General features: G+C 38.7%; 1 protein-coding gene across 7 annotated transcripts in view; it reads right to left on the bottom strand.

Moving 5' to 3' along the window:
* Positions 1–22579, bottom strand: part of ATXN7L1 (ataxin 7 like 1) — a 112386-nt gene that overhangs the window by 32497 nt on the left and 57310 nt on the right. The window contains exon 1 of one of the 7 annotated variants that reach the window (XM_056514882.1): positions 14890–15389. The exons of 3 other annotated variants lie outside the window; for them this stretch is intronic. In XM_056514882.1, coding sequence (XP_056370857.1) covers positions 14890–14914 — 25 coding nt within the window. In that variant the 5' untranslated portion in view covers positions 14915–15389. Of the gene's footprint in view, positions 1–5501; positions 5592–5929; positions 5949–14889; positions 15390–22579 lie in introns of those variants that run through there. 3 more of the 7 variants (XM_056514898.1, XM_056514907.1, XM_056514890.1) reach the window with 3 other exon arrangements.

Here is a 22579-nt window from a genome sequence, read left to right as displayed (position 1 = left end):
TTCCAGAGAGGCAGGCTCTGCCTGTTTCACTTGGTTATCTCCAAGCAACATTCAAGGTAAAAGTTGGGGCTTTTTTTCCATACAGAGTAAATGGCATGTGCAAAAATCCCAGGAAGTTTATGTCTCAGAAACAAATGTGTCATCTGGAGGTCAGCACTGCTCATGCTCACACCAGAGGCCTCTCAAGCACTACAAAAGAGTAAGGCCTGGCTGACGCTGCACAGGACAGACAGGTTTTAGTGAAATTGTTTTGGTTGGGTCATTATTAGAATTTTTTAAAATATAAATGTCCTATCCATCATATGGTTAAGTAAAAATACTGTTTTGGCCATTCTTTACTAATCGTATCTTTCTTCAGGGTGGAAGAGCCAATGCTTGGCCAGCTGGCTGCATCAGAGCATAGCAAGCAACAGGCTTGTGCTGTGAACTACAGAATGCTACAAGAGACAGGAGCTGATCTCTGCCATAAGATTTTTGAGGGGTACTATAAATCCTGAACAGTCCTGTTGGCACCATTTGTGAAGCACCCTTTCCCCAGCCCCTGACCCTGCAGCGAGCCAGCCCCGGTGCTCCCTAGCCAAAGGCAGCAGCGGGTGGCACGGATGGGCTGGGGGAAGAGGAGATGAACCAGCAGCACAGCCTGGCTCACTGGCACTGATCCGTTTGCTGGTGCCCAAACACCAAGAGCCTGATCACAGCAGGGATCAGGCAGGAACCCGACAACCAACACGGTGATCAAATGTAGCAAGCAGAATATAATTACAGACCAAGTACTTTGGACAAGATGGATTTTCTCATTCAACATGTAGCAATTCTCCCTTGTCTAAAGCCTTCAGCACTTAACTTGAAGAATCCAAGTGGGTGCTACTCTTTGAGATTGACCAGCACCACCCAGTCAACCAAGAGCAGGTTAAGGAAGCACAAGTGAGCTGCTAATACATGGAAAGGTTTTGTATTTGCATCATCAACCCTGCACTTGCTAGTTTGATATTTCAAGGACAGCTAAGAAAAATTTTCCCACAGAGAATCAAAACATGACAATTTGTCTGGCATCCTCACAAGTAAAAACTTGCCAGTAGCAGAAGGATTCAACCATGATTAACTTGCAATAGGCAAATACCTCAAGAACAAAGATAAATGCTTTAAAAAAATTCCAAAATGTTTCTATTAGATCTCAAATGACTAAATAAAGACATTTTTTTATTTAAGATCAAGCATTCCCATATATTCACATTCACTGTCTTAATTACCAATGCTGGAATACCCTCCAGATTCTCCTGCAACTGAAGAACAAACCAGTCTCAATTTTTTTTCAAATACAAAAGTATCTATCCTCACTCCCAAAATGTCCCCTATCATTTCCAGTTTTCACCCCACCATACACTACAGTGTGCAGCCTCTGCCTTTAAAAGTCCTTTGCAGGATGCAGTGGATTTACACTCATTTCACCTCTCATTTGTAGTAACATCTGAGTAAGCTACACATCTGATTCTGAAATGCACAGTTCCATTCACAAACTATTTATCTTATTAGATAATAATTATGATTTCAAGATTTACCAACCTTCTCAGCACCTATTTAATAAATTTTATGTAGGCTAATCAAAATTTGCAACTTTCCCATTAATTACTTGAGGACTGATGAACAGGAACTGCTATGCTACCAACAAAATCAAGCCATAAATAAAGTAAAACTTGGGAGAAAACATGTTTTCCACACACAAACTATATAAACTTAGGATTAATTACTTCAATTTTCACCACAGCTACTGGTTTTCTTAAGCCTGACTGCTTTCTAGTAAACTGTGCCATCAGTATCAGCCCTATGGATATGTTTGGAAATGAAATATATTACTCTTATGAAAATTAATCCTCTGGAAAGATGAACATTCAAGATACTGATTATCTAAATTTATATTTTAAAGTCATTAAGTATCACAGGCCATAGCAAGTTATTTTACAACAGTCTTTTCTTACTGCATTTTTTGTCAAGCTATATGTTTGGTGCTTTTCCAAAGACAACCTTCTCAATTTATAAGTTCCCAAAAGCAAACCAGTACATTAACCTTGGATTTTTTACTCTAACATAGAATATGGTGGAAGAGGCACTGTTGTAATTAGACAATATAATAAAGTGCATCCCACTCTTTTAGGCAGCAGATGTTTACTTAAAAGATGGGGAAGCAAAAAAATGCTTATTTTAGCTGAGTGTCAGATTGGTGGTCACCCTTGTGATCAGAACCAGCTGCTACAGAAAGTCTTCCACCTTTTAGACAGATTCCAGTACACATTTGAGTATCAACAGTGCTACCCAGCTTTTCTTCAAATTTCCTAGAGTGGAAATGGAAATTGTGACCTCAGTAAAGTCATACAGGAGAAAGAATGTAAATAGCTAGTGCCACACAACCAGAGGTGTTCTGAGACACTGCTTGGATGGGTAAAATCTGCACATTTCCTCACAGAAGTTAAAGATACATTAACATCAGCAGAAGAAGATGACCTTGCAGGTATGGCAGTGGAGAGTTGGAAGAGTAATTCCCTCCACAGGGGCAGAAAATCCTGTTTGAGCATGGTTGCAAGAGGCTGTATTTGACAAAGGTGTGAATTCCCAGACAAATCTCAATGGTGAGGGCATAAATTGTAACTAAATATTGGTATAGTCCTTCTCAAGAGCTATCAAGTTGCTTCTCAATTCTTCATTCCTTACAATGTTTGTGGCAGTCAATCGCCCTTAGACACTGGTAATATGTTTCAGAGAAATAGTGGTAATATATGATAAAAAAAGGTCATTAGCTATCAGAATCAGCTGCTTAAACCAGGGTGGTGGTGGTCTCCTCTATCAAATTGACCTTTGTGGTCAAATCTGTTTTAAAATTTTTTTATCAATTTGCCTGTTCCTATTTTAAATATATACGAGGAATGATACATAATGTACAAATCTACTATTATATAGCCTAGGCAATAAATTAATGTGCAAATAAAAGACATTTGCACATCAAATAGTTGTGATAAAAACAAATATTCGCATACTAACATATTCAAGAGACAATCAGCCATCTGTGTAACACTTTTTATGCTCATTTGCAGTTCATATATAGGCATATTAAATCTAGTAGACCAGGTGAACTTGTATTCATGCAGCTGTGGTTGTCCCTATTCACATACACCAGTGATACAGTGGACATTGATGAAACTAAAGAATGAAAGTTTTTGCCCCTAGAATTATAAAATGCAGCAAGACAAATAGAAAACCAGTTATCATCACTGATAAGATACTAACCTAAATTCTGCACACCTTTCAGCAATGCAATGAATATGTGCTCCAGTCCAAAAGGTAATTTTTCTGATTCAAATACTTCCAAATGGATGCTTACATTCTCCATAAATAACAACACATATTCTGTTTTGCTTCTAAATATCAAGTGCTGTCAAATCCAAGAGCACAGGAACACAATCAAACTTACAATCCTATTTACCACATTAATCCTTCTGCAAACTCTCAGCTGTCTCAGTGCAGCCACTGCAAGCAAGTGACAAGCAACATGTGACTTCTGCTGTCAAACAGTTAACATATTAATGGCATTAATCTCAGAGGAAAGTTTAACACTCCCACAGAATTTCCTCACTTTCTATAGAATCAATTTCAGATCAATATCTGTTACTTTTCCTATTCAGTGTCAAGTGTCTGAAGGCCCAGTGCTCCATAAAGTTCTAAGGCGCATTGCAAACGCTGCATTAGTAACATTGCAAATGATCTTAAACTATTCCAGGAGATTCTCCATGTCCTATGGAAACATGGATATAGTCCAATTTTCTCAGCCAAATCTGAATTGTTTGTAGATGTGAAGTCCTTCTGTTGTTGGAGACCTAACTGTCCCTGAATCTCCAGAGCTTCTCTCCTATGCCCTTATACTCCATTTTTAATCCTCCTTCCTGCCTCCTGCACAATGCAACGCCCTGCCTTTCCCCAAATCTCTGCTGCAGCTGCCAAAGTCCTCTAGGTCTGCCTTTAAATCCGTAATTCCACTGGATCCTTTCTGATGGGTCACCAGGGAATACTAGCAGCTGTTTTGCAGGAAACGCCACATCTCCTTCTAATCATAAGCAAAAAAAGCAAAGCAATAGAGGGGCAACATGAGCTTCAGAGCCACAAGCACAGCGTGTGGGAAAATAAGGCAAAACCACATTCTGAGCAGAAAGCCTCTTTTCAAATTTTTGTCTCAAATCTTATACACTAGATCAAGCACTCACTCACTTAGCTCACAGCAAACCTTACAATGATACTACAGCAAATATGATGCCAGGAAAATATGCCAAACGTTGCAGTTTCCTACCAAAAAAGATCTTTATGTGATCCTGAAACTGCAGATATCTCTAATCTGGACTAGAAGCAAAAACCCATTTCTTAGTATACCCCACCTGCATTCACATTCTCACCCAACATGTGCTACTCAAAATCAATCAAATCAAGTGAAAAGTTTTTGCCCAGTTAGTCCCTTCTCCATCAATATGACAGACAATCATGGAGGGAAAATGTAATTTTTCTTTCAGTGGTTTTTTTTTCTCAGATACTTGAAACAAAGCAAGAAAAAAACCCCTTCATGTTGTCAGATGACTAAAACTTTGTCAGCACGAGTCATTTTGAAACATTACTCTTGTTTAGCATGATCTGACTTCCTGTATGCAAGAGGCCTAATGCAAAGATCAGTTTTAGTTGATCCATGAATAATTCAGAGACCAAATATTATGGATTATATCTTGGTATAACACTTGGTAAAAACAAAATTCAATTGCTAAAATTAAGAAAATTATTTACTGCTAGTAAACATTTATAGAATAATAAAACTCCTTTTAAAGCTTGTATTCCTCACAACACTTGAGATCATAGTCCTTTTACTTGGAATAGCATAAAGTAACTGATCCACTTGCCCTTAACAATATGAATACGTTACTCCCCATTTACAATATTTAAGCAGATGGTAATGGAATTTAGTATCTCACAGTCTTGCTGATGAAGATGTTACTCATGGTAACTTATATACCGCCTATGCATAAATTACAGTTTTTCTATTTACATTACATCCTGAGGTGTTTTGTTGCACAGCCTTTATCTGTGCAAAGTTGAGCAATGTATACTTACAATTTCAATAAACAGTAAATGAAACCTACCACATTGTACTGATCCCAGTTCAAAGTTTGCAAATGTACTTGGCATTAATCCTAATAAAACCAAAACAGAAAAGAACCCACACATGCCCAAAAAGCAACAGCCAGCAACCAGAAAATGAACAACCTAGACTCTTGCAGAAATGTGTCATCCTGCAGGAACTGGCAGCTGGTTCATAACAAGAATTCATAAACACCTTGTAAGCACTTTCATTTTGCAGCCACAGTCTGAAAAAACACTAGCAAAACTCAGTACGTGAGGTTAAACAAAAATAAAATTGTATTTGATGTTAGCAAACTACAGCATAATGTTGCAAGATTGAAGGATAACTTTACCAGCTTTTTTGACAAAACACTATTCCAAGTCCAGCTGAAAAAGTTTGGAAATAATATCCGCAAACCGTTCCACCCTTCTTGCACTGCGCACTGGAAAGGAAACAGCACAGTCGGTTTCATTTTGATACTTCTTGTAAACTGACAAAGGAAATAAACTGCCAGCTCCAACCCCCAGACTGATCTGCTGCATAAAACACTGCTCAACAATCACAAGCTTCATTCCAGGTCAAATGACATAATTGGGAAATTATCAAGTGCTAAAATAACCACCATTCTGCTGGTGTTTATTTACAACAAACACAAGCTTCGCTTTCTGACAGAAACCCACTAAAACGATTCTCCATTTCACAAAGTCTACAAGTGAGTAGGATCAGCAAAATTATGCAAAACATCCTGCTAGAAGAAGAAATGTAAACTGAGCCACTTACAGAGAGGAGCAGGCTGCCAACTTAATCTGATTCTACGACGACTGTAAACATGTACTTTTGGAACGTGAAGCGATTCACATTGCCACAGATGCCGTCAGAGAAACACAGCAACGTGATTAGGTATTCTGCACACGGGGAAAAATCCGGCAGATGACCTGCCGCAGCAAATACCAGATCTGTGCTCGCACACACCAACTGTTTTGACTACAGGCACTTGTTAAGCACCAAGTTTCGGTCCTACCAGTTGGACACCAGAACTGAACCCATGCCAAGAACAACACGAGCTGAAAACGGCTGCAGTAGGTTTTTTTTATCCTTTTTTTATTTTTTGTAATTGTTGATACAACTCAAGTAACTGCAAAAATGAACCAAAGTGCAAAACTAAAAGCAGAAAAACCCACAAGTGTACATTTAGAAAAAGATACTGAATTTTTACTTCCTTGATCCAGGAAAGAAGGACAGTTGTTTGTGTATAACATAGTGAGATGAACATGATGTGTTCCTGGAAATTCTTTTATTTATAGGATAACCTGGCATTTGCCAGGATTATTATAAAAGACATGAGAAATAATCTCTAGACTATCACTGTTTTACATTTACGTGGCCAAATATCTTAAAAATGGCAAAATTCCATAAGAGCCACACACAGCACTTCCCAGAGCACTATTATTCCTTCTGAGTAAAAAGCATGAAAAGAAAGAAGGGACAACTAGAACTCAAAAAAATGCTTCAAATAATGCAAGTAATTATCCTAAATGTAAACTGAAGCTTCTGGGTACTTGCCTGCTTCTTTTATAAGGATTTTGAGACATAAATATGAAGCTGCAAGGGTATCACTGAAGTATCAGACAGACAGGAAAAAAACAGGAGTGTGAATACCCTGTCCTGGTGACAATGTCATTCTTCACATCATTGAGCAGGAAGACCTAGACTTAATTGTAGTGTCAAGGCCTGTTTCTACAGCTATAGAAGGGAATATTAATGATTTAGGATATTAACTTGATTTAAAAAGGAATTGAAGACTTTAGTAGGAATTCATCACACCTGTAATGACATAATTCCACACGTGCAACCAGCATTTGCCACTTGAAAATCTGCATTGCTATTGAAAAAAAGACAGTTTTCAACTCTGTATTTCTCAGCTCAGCAAGGCCAAAAATCCCCAGGCAAAAAAGAAGTAACAGAGAAAGTGAATGGCTTTTTTGAGTGACAGCCTACCTAAGAAAAGCAAGGAAAGCTTATGCACAGAAGTTACACGTTCTGCTGGATGAGATGCTCAGATAAGTCCAACATGAAATAAGAATCTGAGCCAAATACCACCTCAAACCTTGTGCCCAGTGCTTACAGCACAAGGACAGCCCTCACCTACCTTTTGCACTGTTATCTTACTACCTGCTGACCCTCATTTTTGTACTCAGAGGATGGAAATGCATTATCAGCCCTAAACCTAGGACAGTCACATCAGGTGAAATACTAAAATATTTCCAGCAATTAAACCACCATAGTCTCAAAGGTAAATACTGCCAACAAATCAGAATTTTGTGGGTGATTTTATATGTGAACAGAAATCTTTTATTTGGCTAAATGTACAAATTTGTAAACAAGTCACCTATTCATTTATACCAACACTCAACCTATATAACTCACTCCAGATTGTTGCAAAATAAAAAAATTTAGTATTGTCATCCTCTCATGCTTTGTACCATTTAACAGACCTGTTTCCTCAGGCAGATCTTTCACATTCAAGGTTGTGTAATGGCACATATTTTTATTTATTTATACCTATGAGGTAAAATATTTCACTGTATCTCTATTTCCATCTTTAATTATATTTACATAACAATAACAAAATAAAGTAATTTATGTACATTATCGCTCTAAGAACTAATTCCCGTAATCTATCATAAATTAAATGTTCAATGTTTCTTTAATGTTTTACTTAATCTAAAAATATACAATGTCATTTCTTTTTACTGTTAAGAAAAGATAAGCCATTGCAGAGTGAGATGGGACTACTGAGGTGGTTTGGAAAATAACTATGCTGTACTATGACTCCGAGAAAACAGGCTATCATTTTGAGGTGACATGTTCTTCATCTGGCTCTGTGAAAAACACAACACCAGATTTTATTCAATATCAAGATCACATATCACTATCTCATTTTATCATTCCATACAAATAACTTCTAGAGAAACAGTAACTTCACTGAAATTAGCACAGAATAACATCTTTGCAGGACTTGCATAGAATCTGTTGTTTAAACCTTCTGGCTTTTTCTGTTACTTGGGATCCAAACCCAGCATCTAGTGAATCAATGTATTTCTTAACAAGCTGTTTCTTAAGCAGAGAAATAATGGAATTTTTTTTCCTAAAAATATGCAGGTTTGAATGGTAAATTGCTCCATCTCTGTTACCTTGAGCTTCTCTGCCCCCCAGCAGCCTCATCATTCCATCCTGTTTCCACAGTCCTTTGTCCCTTCCCCCAAAGATATGGGATAAGCTCTGTTTGGTCTGCAGGTAAACATGTGCCAGCTGTCAGACCAAGCTGCAAATGTGCTACTGCCACATGGAATCCTGTTCTCTGGGCCACATTATTTAAGCTGCCTCCTTACAGACGCTGATTTTCACAAGACTGCTGAAACTTTGGATTTTTGAACTGAATCAGCAAAGAGCTAAAAATTCTCAGACAAAACAGAAAATATATACAATCACATAAGGTTTATTACTATTATTATTTTTATTACTAGTAGCATTATTACAATAATTATAATATTTTAGGAAATCTATATATTTTCTATTTACTTGCTGTTCTGTGTTTGCCACTCCTCATGGGTATTCCCAGGCATCAAATAAATTCCCTCGGAATATTCTGACACCATTTCAAAATCCAGGTAACCATACTGAGCTGCCCAGTACGGGAACACTGTTTTGTTTTGAAAATTGAATGAGCCTACATTTAAGTTCCAATTGGCTTTATCAAAACCAACTACAAAAGCAGCACAACTGTCAGTTCAGAGTATTTCCTCATTCCAAGTATTTTAGATAAATCAGTTCACTCATCTTTCAAGCACATTATTTGCCAGAGGTAAGAAAATGTATTATTTATAATGCTGCATGAATAACCACAAGTGATAACCCCTTAATACATAGTCTCTGAACTTAATGTGCAAAACAATTCCTGAAGAGGTCACTTGCTCATGTTTCTCTCATTACATACAATAGCTCATACAAACAAGAAACCAGACTCTTAACCTTCTACAGAAAAAAACTCAAGAGACAACACTGAAAAAACATACCCAAATACAAAAGTGAGTTTGTAGGGCACTCTTAATCTATTCCTCGCCCTTTAAAAAATTCTTCAGTTCTGTATTTACATGCAGCTTCTTAATTCTAAAGTTGGTTTTCACTTTAACTTGCATCATTTATGACTTCTAACTGTGCAAACTGAAGAAACTCAGACCTAACTGCACATGAATGAAAAAAATGTAAATCACCCTCTGAGAGTCCAAGTGACAACTACTTCATATTCAGTCTCTTCATGCACCTCTTGACTATTCATCATTGCAAGGAACTTGTTATACTACAAATCATTTCTTGTGAATAAACTATTTCTCTATTCACAATTTTAAAAATTTCCCATCATTGCTCTTGTAATTAGAATTTTTTATGTCTACAATATTAAATGCTACACACACACACATACATATATATATATATATGTATATATGTATGTATGTATGTATATATATATAAATATAAGATTTTTTTCTCTGATAGGTATTTGCTCACTTTTTTCAGGTTGAGTCTTCCAAAAGTTGTTGAAGCATGCTGAGTGTTCCAGATGCTGTGTGAAGAAAGGCAGTTTCCAAGGCCACACAGCCATTAGAGTGCAGATCTTAATTTAAAGCATTCCAAGTTTATTCACCCACTGATGTTGCCTCTGTTATAGAATAATGCGGCAGGAATGATACAAAGAAAAGGGATAGGTGATTTCCAGTAGAACTATCTACCAAGGTGCACGAACTGCTGTGACAGCATAGCTGTGCAATTCTGTTTTCCCTTCTCCCACTTCCAATGTCCTGAACAACCTGTCATTCAGTGCAGGTGGTTACAACTTTCCATGGATCTTCTCAGAAGCACACACATACCATACTTTAGAAAAACTTTTGGTAAAAAAAAAATGTAGATGCTCACCAGCTGAAGACACACAATATTTTTCCTACGAGGCATTCTAATTACTTTCTATAATTACTTCTATAAGCTAATAGAAAACAATATCATTAAAGCAAGGCATAGCTCAACTCAGAACAATTCTTGTGTGCTTTAACAAGGACAGTAAGCAAACAAACCAAGATTATTAGAAGTCCAACTTGAAGCAACTCCATACATATGAACTAGTTTTACCTGAAGACATTTAACTACTATATATGTAACAGGATGTCTCTGAGAAGAAGCATGCAACAAGTATCATTCCAAGGTGTTGAATGTTTCATGTGTGTCAGGCATTTTTGGTTTAAACCACAAGAGTCAATTGAAGCATATGTAAAAGGTTAGGATGATTATTTCCTACTAGGACTTAGCTGGCTTTTTATAGTGCTAGAACCTGGTTTCATCCATGCTTGGTGTAACATTTCACTTCAGGTGGGAAGAGATGAATAGGATATATGTTTGCCAATAGATGAAAGTAACCCTTGGTCAGCCAAGAAATGACTAAAAGAGAGTAAGCTTGGAAGCTAACAGGGAGAAAACAATTTTAAGACAAGGATTTCAAAGTGGGTTATTTATAGAGCCAACACTCAATTATCCATGGACAGATTATCTGTACCAGAGATGCAGAAACAAATCATCTCCAGCTGGGCTCATTAGCAGAGGTGCAGCTCATTGCAAATGTCCCTACACTTCTAGGGACATTGTGGGTTCAAAAATTACATAGCATCCTTTTTTCAGCATAAGACTGAAGTCCTTTTTTCAATCTAAAATGAGTCACTTCGGTTGTTTCTGTTTAGCATTTCCAAAGGCAAGAACACTGGGGAAAATGGCAAAGACTTCAAAGCCACAGCCTGGCAGTGTTGCCCCCATGCTCTGGGTCCCAAGAAACTTTATTAACTCAGGCACAGCATCAAGCCCGAGCTGGCTGTGTGCATTCCTGCATTCTGTGTCAGGGCTGCAGCCTCTGCTGGGGAGCTGGGTGCAGACAAGCACCAGATACTTGTGACAAGGCAGGAGCCAGGCACCAGCCAGCATGGCAAACAGCAGGCACCTCAAATACAGCTGGGGTGGCCTCTGTGCAGAGGGACTGAGCTGTGAGATCACTTGAGATTACAACTTAAAGTTAAGTAATTTAAACCAGATATTCTAAATGAGGGAAAAATTAAAACAAGTACTTGTCTAACTTCAAGAAAAACACAGCTATGGCAATATCAACCCAGCTTGAAGCTGTTATCCTGGCCACAATGCCAAAAGTGTAATTGACAGTCAAATACAAAGGTAGATTAAAAAAGGGGAAGGAAGTGGAAAAAATCCAACATGACATTTCTTACCTACCAATTGCTTCCTCTGAATCAGACTATCTTTGCTCTTGCTCAAGGACTGAAACCTTTCTCCATCTGTCAGGAGACAGCAAACTCCAGAAGAGACTACGATCTTCTGGAAGTTGTCCCTTCTCATCAAATTCATGTTCTATAGCTGAAAGAAATCCTACTGTTTAGAGATAACAAGATATACTTCCAAATTTGAGATTCAATTTACTTTTTTCCAGCAATGGGAGTCACTTGACCAAAGAGACAGGGAAAGGACAACAAGCAGGATACTGGCACGATAAATCTCAGCTATAATCAACTGACTCCAGCTTGATTACAGAGGAGGAACTAAACTCTGTATTTGGCAAATGGATCACAGAGCAAGTCTTTTCTAAAGCTTTTTGCTGAGTCTGCCAATTGTTAGCTAGACAGTACAGCAGATTTAACCAGCAATGGCTAACAAGTGAACCAAAACTAACCATGCCTGAGCTATCATCCCTGGGATTTGCCTACTGTATCTAAATACTGAGGGAAAAATGTTTATTTACGTTGAACTGCTCAAGTAGTTTCAAAAGATAGCTAGAAACAGATCACTGAGCCCAGGATGAGAGAGAGGAAAAGGGTTATCTATCCCATCAGAAAATCATTGTAGCACTTGAGGAAATCTGCAGGTCCTAAATCTACAACCTTATTACCCCTTCCTTTCCTCCTCCCTAGTCCCAAATTTCTTGACTTTCCAAGTTGCTTAAGGTCTGAAAAAAACAGGAATTCAAGGAAAAAAAAAAGTTCAAAAGTACAGTCACTATGATAGATAAGATTCTCTCATAAGAGAATTCTACCAGTTTTATTTGTTCTTATTTCTCCTTACATTTCAGATCCCTTAATGCCTACTGCCTAAAAGGTGATAGTAGTGGCAGTTACAAAAGCTCTGCTGTCTGTCTTTGCTGCTTTACCTAAGGACTATTCTCAGTATTAGGGACTAACATATTTTGGAAGGTATAATATTCAGCAAACAAAACCAGAGAACAGATCTTCTGCTACACAGTATTTGCAAGCCTCATGAATGATATTTATCTTAGAATACACACTAATGAGGAGAGCAGCACAAGCACTAGAAGGGAAAAGACTCAATTACTGTAAACAACTGGGAACAAAAGACTGTTAAACATTCAACAATCACATCAACAGAAGGTTTAGACGACTTTACCTCTTGTTTACTGTAACAAGATTAGGTCAACCCTCCCCTCTGCCGCTTAGCCTCATCAAACTAGGGAAGACCATAAAAACAAAACCACTCCACTAACTCATTGAAAGAATTCACTGCCCTGCCCAAAGTATCAGAAAGATACCAAAGTATTGGGGGCTACCGCCACAGTAAACTTCAGCCTGCAACTTCCAGCTAATCACCTGCATATCTGTCAAGCACATACATGCAAACCACACTTACATAAACTTTCTGCTCCCTTACTGCTCCTCCCACTTTAAGATACCAATTCTAGCCAAGAACTTGATTAGCAACAGACTATGGAACACTTTCAGAGAACATCAGAGGTGGCACTAACAAAAGGACAGTGAACTTTTATGGCCTGAAGGCCCCAGAGCAAAGTGTGGCAGCTGGCATTGGGCATTGCATGTTACAGCTGGAGTCGTACCATGAATCAAAAAGAGATGCAATTTCTTTTTCTGCTCTTCCTCCCTTTCAAAACACTCCTGGCACACCTTTGGCTTCAATCTGGTATTAATCCATGGCTGAATTACTTTGTATGGATGGAGAGAGGGCACATTGTATAGCAACCTTGAGTCTTTCAGCATTTGCTTCCTAGAACAGTCTGCTCTTGCCCTGCAAGTACAGTGGGTATTGTTGTCTCCAGATGTAGTCTCATAGAGTCAATATACTGAAAAAGGCCTTTCACAAGCAATCTTGATTCATCTATCAGGGACCTCTCTCTTGTTAGTAATTTTATTCCAATTTAGGAGTTACAATTATTACAATTATTGCTCTCTTACCCCTTCCTGGCTAACTGTAAAATTATTAAACGCCAGAGTTACATGGACTACTTTTGTGGGACTTCTGTCTTCCTCTTCATAATTACCTGTCAAAATCTGGTACATAGTGAGTTTTAAACAAATCATTCTATGCTGGTTTTGTATTTTAATTAAATATAAAGCAACTCTGGTTAGATACCTCGGGACATTTCTCACTTTACAGAAATCAGAGCTCATTTAACAGCCATATATTTCGCACACTTAGACAGATACCTCTATCAGATAACACTGGTTTCAAGTAAACAAGTAGGTTTTATTTTTTCCCCTGAACAGTCTAATGAAGTTTTCTAGAGTCACTTAGATTTATAACCATTTAGAAAAATGTAACAGAGATATAGAACTTCATGTTTTTCTCCTTTTAAGTTCATTAGAACAAATAGAGGGAGAATGTAATCCATGCACACAGCCAGTAATCCAGCTGTAATTCATACCACAGCATAGCAGAGGTAAAGCGGTAATGCCGACATTAAACCTGATACTATTTAGCCCTTAAAGCTTGCAGGTAATCCCTCTCTTTCCAAGAACTGCACACTGAGAGAAATCAGATATTTTTAAAAAATAATTCAGTATAATGAAAGTTTTAAATTACATTTAATTTTTAAATAAAATAATTTAAATTGAGCTTAGACATCTAGAGCCATATTAAAGCTTCCAAAAGCACTCAGCAACTGCCTTGCTCTTTATTTAAAAAGCTCTATGGAATAAATATAAAACAGAGCATAGAAAAGTTGACAGCTGCCAATTCAAGAGTCAGCAGTTTCCCACTGGCATATTTTGTTTAAACTACTTTGGTACCACTGTCATGTTATTCATCAAATTTTTAAAAAACCCTCCATGAATTATGCATTTCTAAAATACTACCCATTACCAATGTAATCACAGTTTGCATTATTTTTTAACCACATTGCCACATGTGAAATATACCCAAAAAAATGGCAAAACAAAACACAGAACGTAGAAACACATACTTAAGAGAGAAATAAAGGTAAGTTCTTGAAAATATGGTTTTGCTAAGTTTCTAGTTACCTGCACTCATTTTTCTTTAACCTTTCTGAGGCTGCAGCAAATTGAGCTTAGTGTCTGCTCTCAAGGCTAAAACTCTTGGCAATAATTTGTGTAGATTTGTGCAGATAAAAATAAAAATCACAGACTATATTAGATTCCAAGACTGTAAGCAACATGAACTATCATATCTGCACAACAGCATGCTGATGTAGTTGGGGAAAAAAAGTAAAAATAATCACAGTGCAGATAACCAAGGGTCAAAGTTCTGGTTATGCATGAAGTTTCACTATTGGCACTTCCTGTTCTCAGTCTAAAATACTCATAATTTAATCTAGTTTGTCCTTCTTTGCTAAAGTAATGAACTGCTATTCTTTCTCCCGCTTCATATACCTGTACTCGGTTTGCTCGCTCGCATTACTGAGAAGCATGCGGCCAGTTTTAAAGGTCTCCGGCGCACAAGAGCATTGCCTTGCAGGCCGGGGCTGCTCAGGCTCAGCCAGGAGCGCGCTCAGGAGCGGAGCGGGGCGGGGGCTGAGCCGTCCCTGCACCCTGCACCGCCCCAGCCACCTCCGAGACCGCAGGTGCTGCGGCAGCCCTCAGACACGTGTCACCTCCCTCCGCACCGCGCAGGAACGCGAGGCTGGGCATGTTTTTCTCCAGCAACAGCTGCGTCCTACAACCTCGTGCGGCTCCTACAGCAGGATTCTCACGCCGCTCGGCCGCAGCAGTAACAAAGCAAGGCAGGATCTGTAGCGACCCTCACTCACATTCAGCCCGGCGCTGCAAACCCCAGCAGCAGCACCTTGCCCCGGCGCGCTGACAGCTCCGCCTGCGGGGCTCCGGCCGTCCCTCGGCGGGGCCGCCGGGCCGCAGGCGCCGTCAGCGGCCGGAGGCTGCCGGGAGCGGGGGCCGGGAGGAGCGAGCGCGGAGCCGGGCCGGAGAGCGGCGGGCCCGGAGAGCGGCGGGGCCGCAGCTCCCCCTCCCGGAGCCGCCGCCGCTCCCGCAGCCGTCCGTCCGCTCCCTGCTCACGGAAAGCCCCGACAGGGAAAGGTCAGCATCAGAGGAGCTAAATGCAAAACTCCTTTCACTTATCATACGATTTTTCTCCTGAAAACCCACCAAATTTCTAATTTAGTTTTGGAAGGTTTAGAGACAGTCAGTCCTTCGACCAACAGTGCCACAGCTTCAGCCACTGCCGGCAAGGATACACACACTACACATTAACTCCAAATTGAGGTTCTGAGCTTCACACAATAATCTATGGTAACTGGTAATATAAAACTTAAGCTTTTGAGGATCTGATTATCTTTCATTTTTACAAGGATTAAGATCCTGTTACAGTCAGCTGCTGGATAAACACAAAGGTCTTTATCACCTATTTTTCTTCTTGCAAGTACTCCATACTCACAAGTATGCAGATATCAGAGCTATGGTGTCACCACCCAAAATAAAAAGTTCAGTCAACAAGCTGTGCTTTGCTGCGGCACAGCTCTGCGTGTTAAGGCAGCCCTGTGCCAAACCCTCAGCCAGCTGACTGCTGCTGGAAATGGTGGGTTCCCCATTAACCAGAAATACTTCCTTTGGCATAACTCTCAAGTTTCGGAATGGCATTATGTTTAATGTTTACCTGATACCATTACAAGTAATTTGTTTCAACTATATTTAAATGGGCAGCTACTCAGCTCTTCTCACATACTTGCAACTCCTCTTGCAGCCAAGGACTTGTTGGCTTGTCCACTAAACCCAGCCAAACCCAGCAGTTTGCAGCAGACCAGCACGGGACCTCAGTTTAAATGCAAATCTATTCTCACAGCTGTATCCAACATGAAACACACCTACAAATGCAAGCTCACACTGCAAGGTATTTTACAATGTTTCAGAATTAAATTCCATATTTTTGAGCACATGGAGTGGTGTTCCCTAGGAAATTAAGATGGAAGATGTTCTCTAGAGTGCTGTATCCCCTGGCTGCACACCCTCCTGACTATGTAGGGATCCCAGTGGGACAGGAGCAGGAATGGCCCTAATTTATTCAAGTTTCTTCTATCTTAATCACGGAAGCTTCTGCCTGAGGCTTTAGAAGAAGATGGGGAGTGTGAAACAGAACCAGAGCTCTCAAAGATTACTTAGAGTAAACAAGCTCTTCAGAAGGCAGTGTGGGTCCTCCTGGCAGTGATTTCAATTGGACCAAAGAGAGAACTGGATTCTAGACATCCTGACCCACTGGACCCAAAAATGGAGCCCAGCAAATTTAGCCAAAAGATCACTGAAGGTGCATTACCAGTTGGTTTGTGGCTTTGTTTTCAATTTAATTTGAACATGGCACTTGTAGTAAAATTAAAACACTGTATTTTTGAGGCATTAACCTACCTAAACAAAATAGCCCTGAATGCTTCTGGGATTCTTGTCTAGGAAATCATTCACTGCAGGTGTACATGCCTCACAGAAGAGGCAATCACTAAAGCCAAGGAATAACGAGACACAATAAAACATAGAAATACAAATAAGCAGAAGAAACAATAATAGGTATAGAAATAGGCAAGGAGTATCTACATGCAAATAAATAATAAGACAAATAGATAAAATGTTTAAAACTGACTGGGGAAAAAAAAAACCCAGCAAAACTGTATGCTTGTAAAAAGCTCCAGCTAAGCTGAGAAATAGATGGTTGAAAGGAACTACTGGTTGTGTTGTATACCTCCATCACTTTATGGCAAGGACATTACACACTGCTCATACCTATTTGTATATCTCAGATTCATGCCTGTGGAGCAGCTGTCAAAGCATGCTGTAACACATAATCCTGAGGAACCACGGGGCTGCAAGGCTGCTGCAAAGTGAATGGTGATTGCTGCCTCACGTCAGCATGTGATAAAGGTCATATCAGAGGTCCTGAACAGCCAGTAAGGCATCAAGAATATTTAGAATATAACACAGGGTAACATTAAGGGACGGTTAACTTCTATAAAGAAACAAAACAATGGATCAGAATTTGAGGGGAGGAGGAGGGGGAGATGGGGAATATGAATAGTAACCATGCAAACAATCTAGCAGAAGTAAATTCAAAACAATGCTTTCACTATCTGAAAATAAAAATCCATCTTCTGAAAATCATGGCTGATGTCAGCTTTTGTTTAAGATACAATCAGGATGTTGACAGTTTTCTGTGTCTTAATATTGGGCATCTCAAGTGATCCATCAATAGATCACTTAAACCAAAGGTTTCAGGAAGTGATAACCAATGCTTTAATTTTCAATCTAAAATGGGAAATTTATCAGCAATATTAAGACACAAATTTAAATAGGAAAGGACTTCTGCAGTTGAGCTGAAGACCACAGACATTTACCTTACAGATTAACTGCCGTAAATAATTATCTTTATACAATGCGATACTAACAGAGACAGTTTGTGCTAATTGACAAGTTCTACATTCTATCATATAGAGAAAATAGTGCACAGGAAATAATTATTTTCTAACTCTAGAATCTTAATACAGAAATTTCTGCATAGAACCCACAATCTGCAGAAAGGCTGAGAAAAAAACTAGTCAATAATTAAAATAACTATTAATTGTAGGTAATATGAGGGAAAGGATTTTTTTTGGTGAAGGATCACTTTCTTTGCTCATCTTGCAAGCTTTAATTAAGTGGCTATGAAATAAGGAGTATCTAAGAATGATTCTTTTGTAACATTTTTTCAGGCTATAAATGTGTTTTTGGTTATAGTAATACTACATATAAAACCATTAATAAGACTGCCTACTTACCAAAGCCTAGATACAGACATTAATTTGCCTGATGTCAGCCTGAAGTTAGGGTGTTTTAAGGCCTATCTTGAAAAGAAAACATCTAATCTCTGTAGTTAGTTTTGGACTGATGAAATTTGGCTTGTGTGTATAGAAGAAAAAAAGTGATATGCCAGTAGCACTTTATGGTGACTCTTTCATGCTGTATATCAGAATACTCCCACAGAATTTTCAACATGAGGCCCAAAATTTAAATATTAAATGCTCTCCTGATGGACACTGGCATTATCAGACAGCTTGCACATTTAAGCTACTTGAACCCAGAAACATTTCTTAGTACCCAGCACACGGAGACTGCCTGGTTTGGAATGTGCATTGGGACTAAAACTTTAAAATGCAGAAACAAGAGTCCAATCTGCTGGGAGTGTACATGTTTCTTGCTAAAGCTGTGCAGGCCTAAAATAGTGCTAAAATTAATTTTGTTTCCTTGTACTGCTAGGTAGGTCAACATGCAGAATTTTTTTCCCACCTAGAAACAAGGCTACAGCTTTGGCAATTCAGCACCAGCAAAACCAGAAGAGACTTCAGGCAAAAAACTTTAACCCAGTAAAACACCAGCATGAATATTTGAGTGGCAGCTGTATGAAGTGTTTCAGGTTTTTCTGTATCTGTACATTAATTTCACTCTGAACCCCAAATCAGGTTTCTTTTGTTTCAGTACCATGGATATTTCAGCCTCAAAGAACAGAAGATGGGTGTTACAGAAATGCAAGTCAGAGTGCTTGAGAAAGCCAAAATTGTACTAATTTTGCATGTGGAGATTATTTCAGACGAATCTCTGAACCTCTAGCTGATTATTTCTGCTGACATCTTATCTAAACCATATTTAGCAGAAAAGACAGCGAACCCAGACTTCTATAAATTCCAATTATCCTGATTCAACTCCTCCAACAAATGAAGCATCTGATCCATTTTCAGAACCACACTCTACAAAGCTGTGTTTGTGGCCTATAAGATAATCCTTTTATTCTTAAAGCATTACAGACTTCATAAACAAATCAAACTGTTGTACTGAGGAAGAGTACAAAGCTCCAACTAACAAGTGGTGCTTGACAGACACCGAGTTGTGCTTACATTACCTTACAGATGAGACTAATGCCTCAACAATCCCAACTTTTCACAGCAGCTCCTCATGGGATTTTGGAATCTTGTTTAATTCTTGGAAAAATGAGGAACACTGATTTACTTGAGGAGTGTCTTAGTCCTACACAATCCACTACTAAATCTATAAATTAGTCTGGTATTTTTGGGAAATCCTAGAAAGACTGAGATAGAATCATACCCTGAGATAGTGCTTTTTTAAAAAATTTATTTTCTTACTTATCCCCTCCATGTATCAGAATTTGTCCATTTTTGAGGCAGGAAACAGCTACTCCACTCCCTTTCACTTGATTTCATTCAGTCCTTGCATTAAGTTTGCTCAATTCTACTCATACAGAGATTTATGACAAACAGGGCTCTCTCCCTTTTCATTATCTATCCAGATCAAGGAGGTGTTGTCCATATAGGTGTCAAAATGTATGCAAATCACATTTTAAAATCAGCTTCTAACAGTGTAAGAAAAGATAACCTACCCTCTGCTTTCTTAGGAAAACATCATATTTTCAGAAAGTGTTTATGTAGTGTCTAGCATGGGATTCTTGTTTCTTGGTCAGACCCCCTAGGGGTTCCTAAAGACCAGTTCGTCCTATTAAAGATGAAATATCATAACAACAAAATTAAGAGTAAATTCTGTTTCCATTTTGAGTTGAACACAGCTTTCTTGCCATAAACCTTCAAACCTAAACTATCTAGGCAAGTTGAAGTACCAAGAAGCGATCCCAATGTCTCTTCAAAAGAGCTAGAGTTAATATTGTACAATCATGTAAAGCCAGTCTTTGTTCTTGATTGCTTATAAATGACTTCAAACACTTGGGCACCTCCCCAGTGCCATGGGTTCAGCAGAACCCCTGCAGGTGGCTCAAGTACTTTGCTTAGGTACACATCATCCTTAAATACTTCTAGGATAACCAGTGAAACCAACCCAACAAGGAACACACATCCCTCCGCCTACACTTAAACCTGAATTCTGCAAGTGAGCTCATGGAGACAACACATCTTTCAGTACTTCTGTCATACAAATTTTTCCACTGCTTTATGTCTCTAGAAGTTTTTGAGTATTTTACAATAATATTTACTAATAATTTCTTGGAAATAATGCTAAACGATATACAAAAAGTTAATGAATTCACAAGTAAAATACACAAAAATAGTATTTCTTATAGGAGCAATGCTGCTGTACCTTGAAGTGGTTTCTCAAATTTATTACTTTTGTCCTCATATACACAGAGCCTCCTTAAGGTATGTATCCTTAAGGGCCTCAAATGTATCCTTTAACTACCTATAGCAAACAGGAACAAATCTGTTGCTTGATGTGTGCAATGTTGCACACACCTTCACAAGCACCCCAACATTATAATTCTTAGCTGTGAAATTCCACAATCACAGGTACTAGTTGGTATCTCTGACTTAATTCAACTGATAATAAAGGGTTTATTTCAATTAGTCTCACATTAGAATCAGTGATTTAGATTTAAATCAAATTCACATCATTTTCACATCCTGTGGGTATGCATGTTTTGACAGCACTGCAAAAACGTGCTGCAAGTTGCATAGAAGTTGATTGAAACCGTCAAACCAGTATTTAATTGCTTGCTGACATGTATCTCAAAAATAGTCCAGGGTGGATTTATCTGAACATACAAAAGGACATGCACAAAACACATTTTAAAGTTATCTGCATATATTGGAGAAATACAGGTTTTATTGCTACATTTTTAATTCCTGAATCAAACACTACAGCTTTTGCCTGTCATTTGCTCTATGACTACACGAATCACCTCAAACTTTGAGAATTCTTTCTTACATATAATGGATATTATAAATTAATACTTACAAAATTAAACAAATATTTAAAAAAAGTTTTAAACATAAAAATTTCCTTACTTCTTTTGTTCTGATCCCCAGCCTTTGAAAAACTGTAACATCTGTGCAGTCTCATTAAATACATTTGCTCAGATATTGTACAAGAAAAGCAATCCACAAGTAATGTGTAAAGTTCACAAAGCTTCTGCAGAAACTTGTATTCAATCTGTTATCTCTTCTCTCCTGAATTTGCTGCTGCAGAAGGCAATATTCTGGACATGTAGTCCAGCAGTCCTCACCACTTTTTCCCCACTTAAATCTCATTTTCTGTAATTTACAATTTTTACTTTAATCCTAATCAGTCAGTAAAGTTTTAGAGTTGTCTTCTAGGCTATGTCTTTTAGTAACTTTAACAGGCTTACTTCACACATTAAAACCTACTCTTCACCACCACATCCCTCTTAAGGGCTGTGAATTGTGAATTCTGTCAAGAGCGCTTTTGGGGAAAAAAAAGGCACATTCCCACCAATTCTCAGAGCACAGAATTGCAGAATGATTTGGGTTGGAAGGACTGTAAAAGTCATCCAGTTCCAAATCACTTGACATGGGCAGTGATACCTTTCACTAGACCAAAGCCCCACCCAACCTGACCTGGAACACTTCCAGTGATGGGGCAGCCACAGCTTCTCTGGACAACCTGAGCCAGTGTCTCACCACTCTTACTTACATTATAGAATTTGTTCTAATAGCTAATCTTAACCAACCCTCTTTTAGTTTGACGCCTTCCTCCCTGGTCTGTTCTACATGATCTTGTAAAAAGTCCCTCTCCAGCTTTCCTGTAGCCTGTAGGTACTGGAAAGTGCTCCAAAGTGTTGCCACAACGTTCTGTTCTCCAGGCTGAACAACCCCTGAGCTTTCTCAGTCCATTTACACAGCAGAGGCACCTCAGCCTTCTGACCATTCTTTGTGGCCCTCCTCTGGGTTTGTCCCTATAGGTCCATGTCCCTTGAGGGACTCAGATTCTGGATGCTGTACTCTAGCTGGGGTCTCCTGAGAGCAGCATAAAGGGGGAGAATCACTTTCCTTAACCAGCTGCCCATGCTGATTTTGATGCAGCCAAGGATATGGCTGGCAATATATCAATCTAGATATGTCAACAGTCTGTAGGTAGCAACTTTGAAAAAAAATAACAGCCCTCAAATTTAAACAGACATAACTCAGAAAAAGACCACTTTAAGATAAATTCAAATGGTAAATCTTTCATCTTCAAGGTCAGGTGTCCTTTTCAAAAGATATGTTTTTTAGATAGTAGTTTAGAGAAGACAGGCAGAGCTAAATTAATAATTAATTGAGGCTGCTGCTCCCTGTGC

This window comes from Oenanthe melanoleuca, chromosome 1A, assembly GCF_029582105.1.
Source record: "Oenanthe melanoleuca isolate GR-GAL-2019-014 chromosome 1A, OMel1.0, whole genome shotgun sequence".
Taxonomy (NCBI): domain Eukaryota; kingdom Metazoa; phylum Chordata; class Aves; order Passeriformes; family Muscicapidae; genus Oenanthe; species Oenanthe melanoleuca.
The sequence above is the reverse complement of the archived record's forward strand: the minus strand, read 5'-3'. Positions and strand labels throughout refer to the sequence as shown.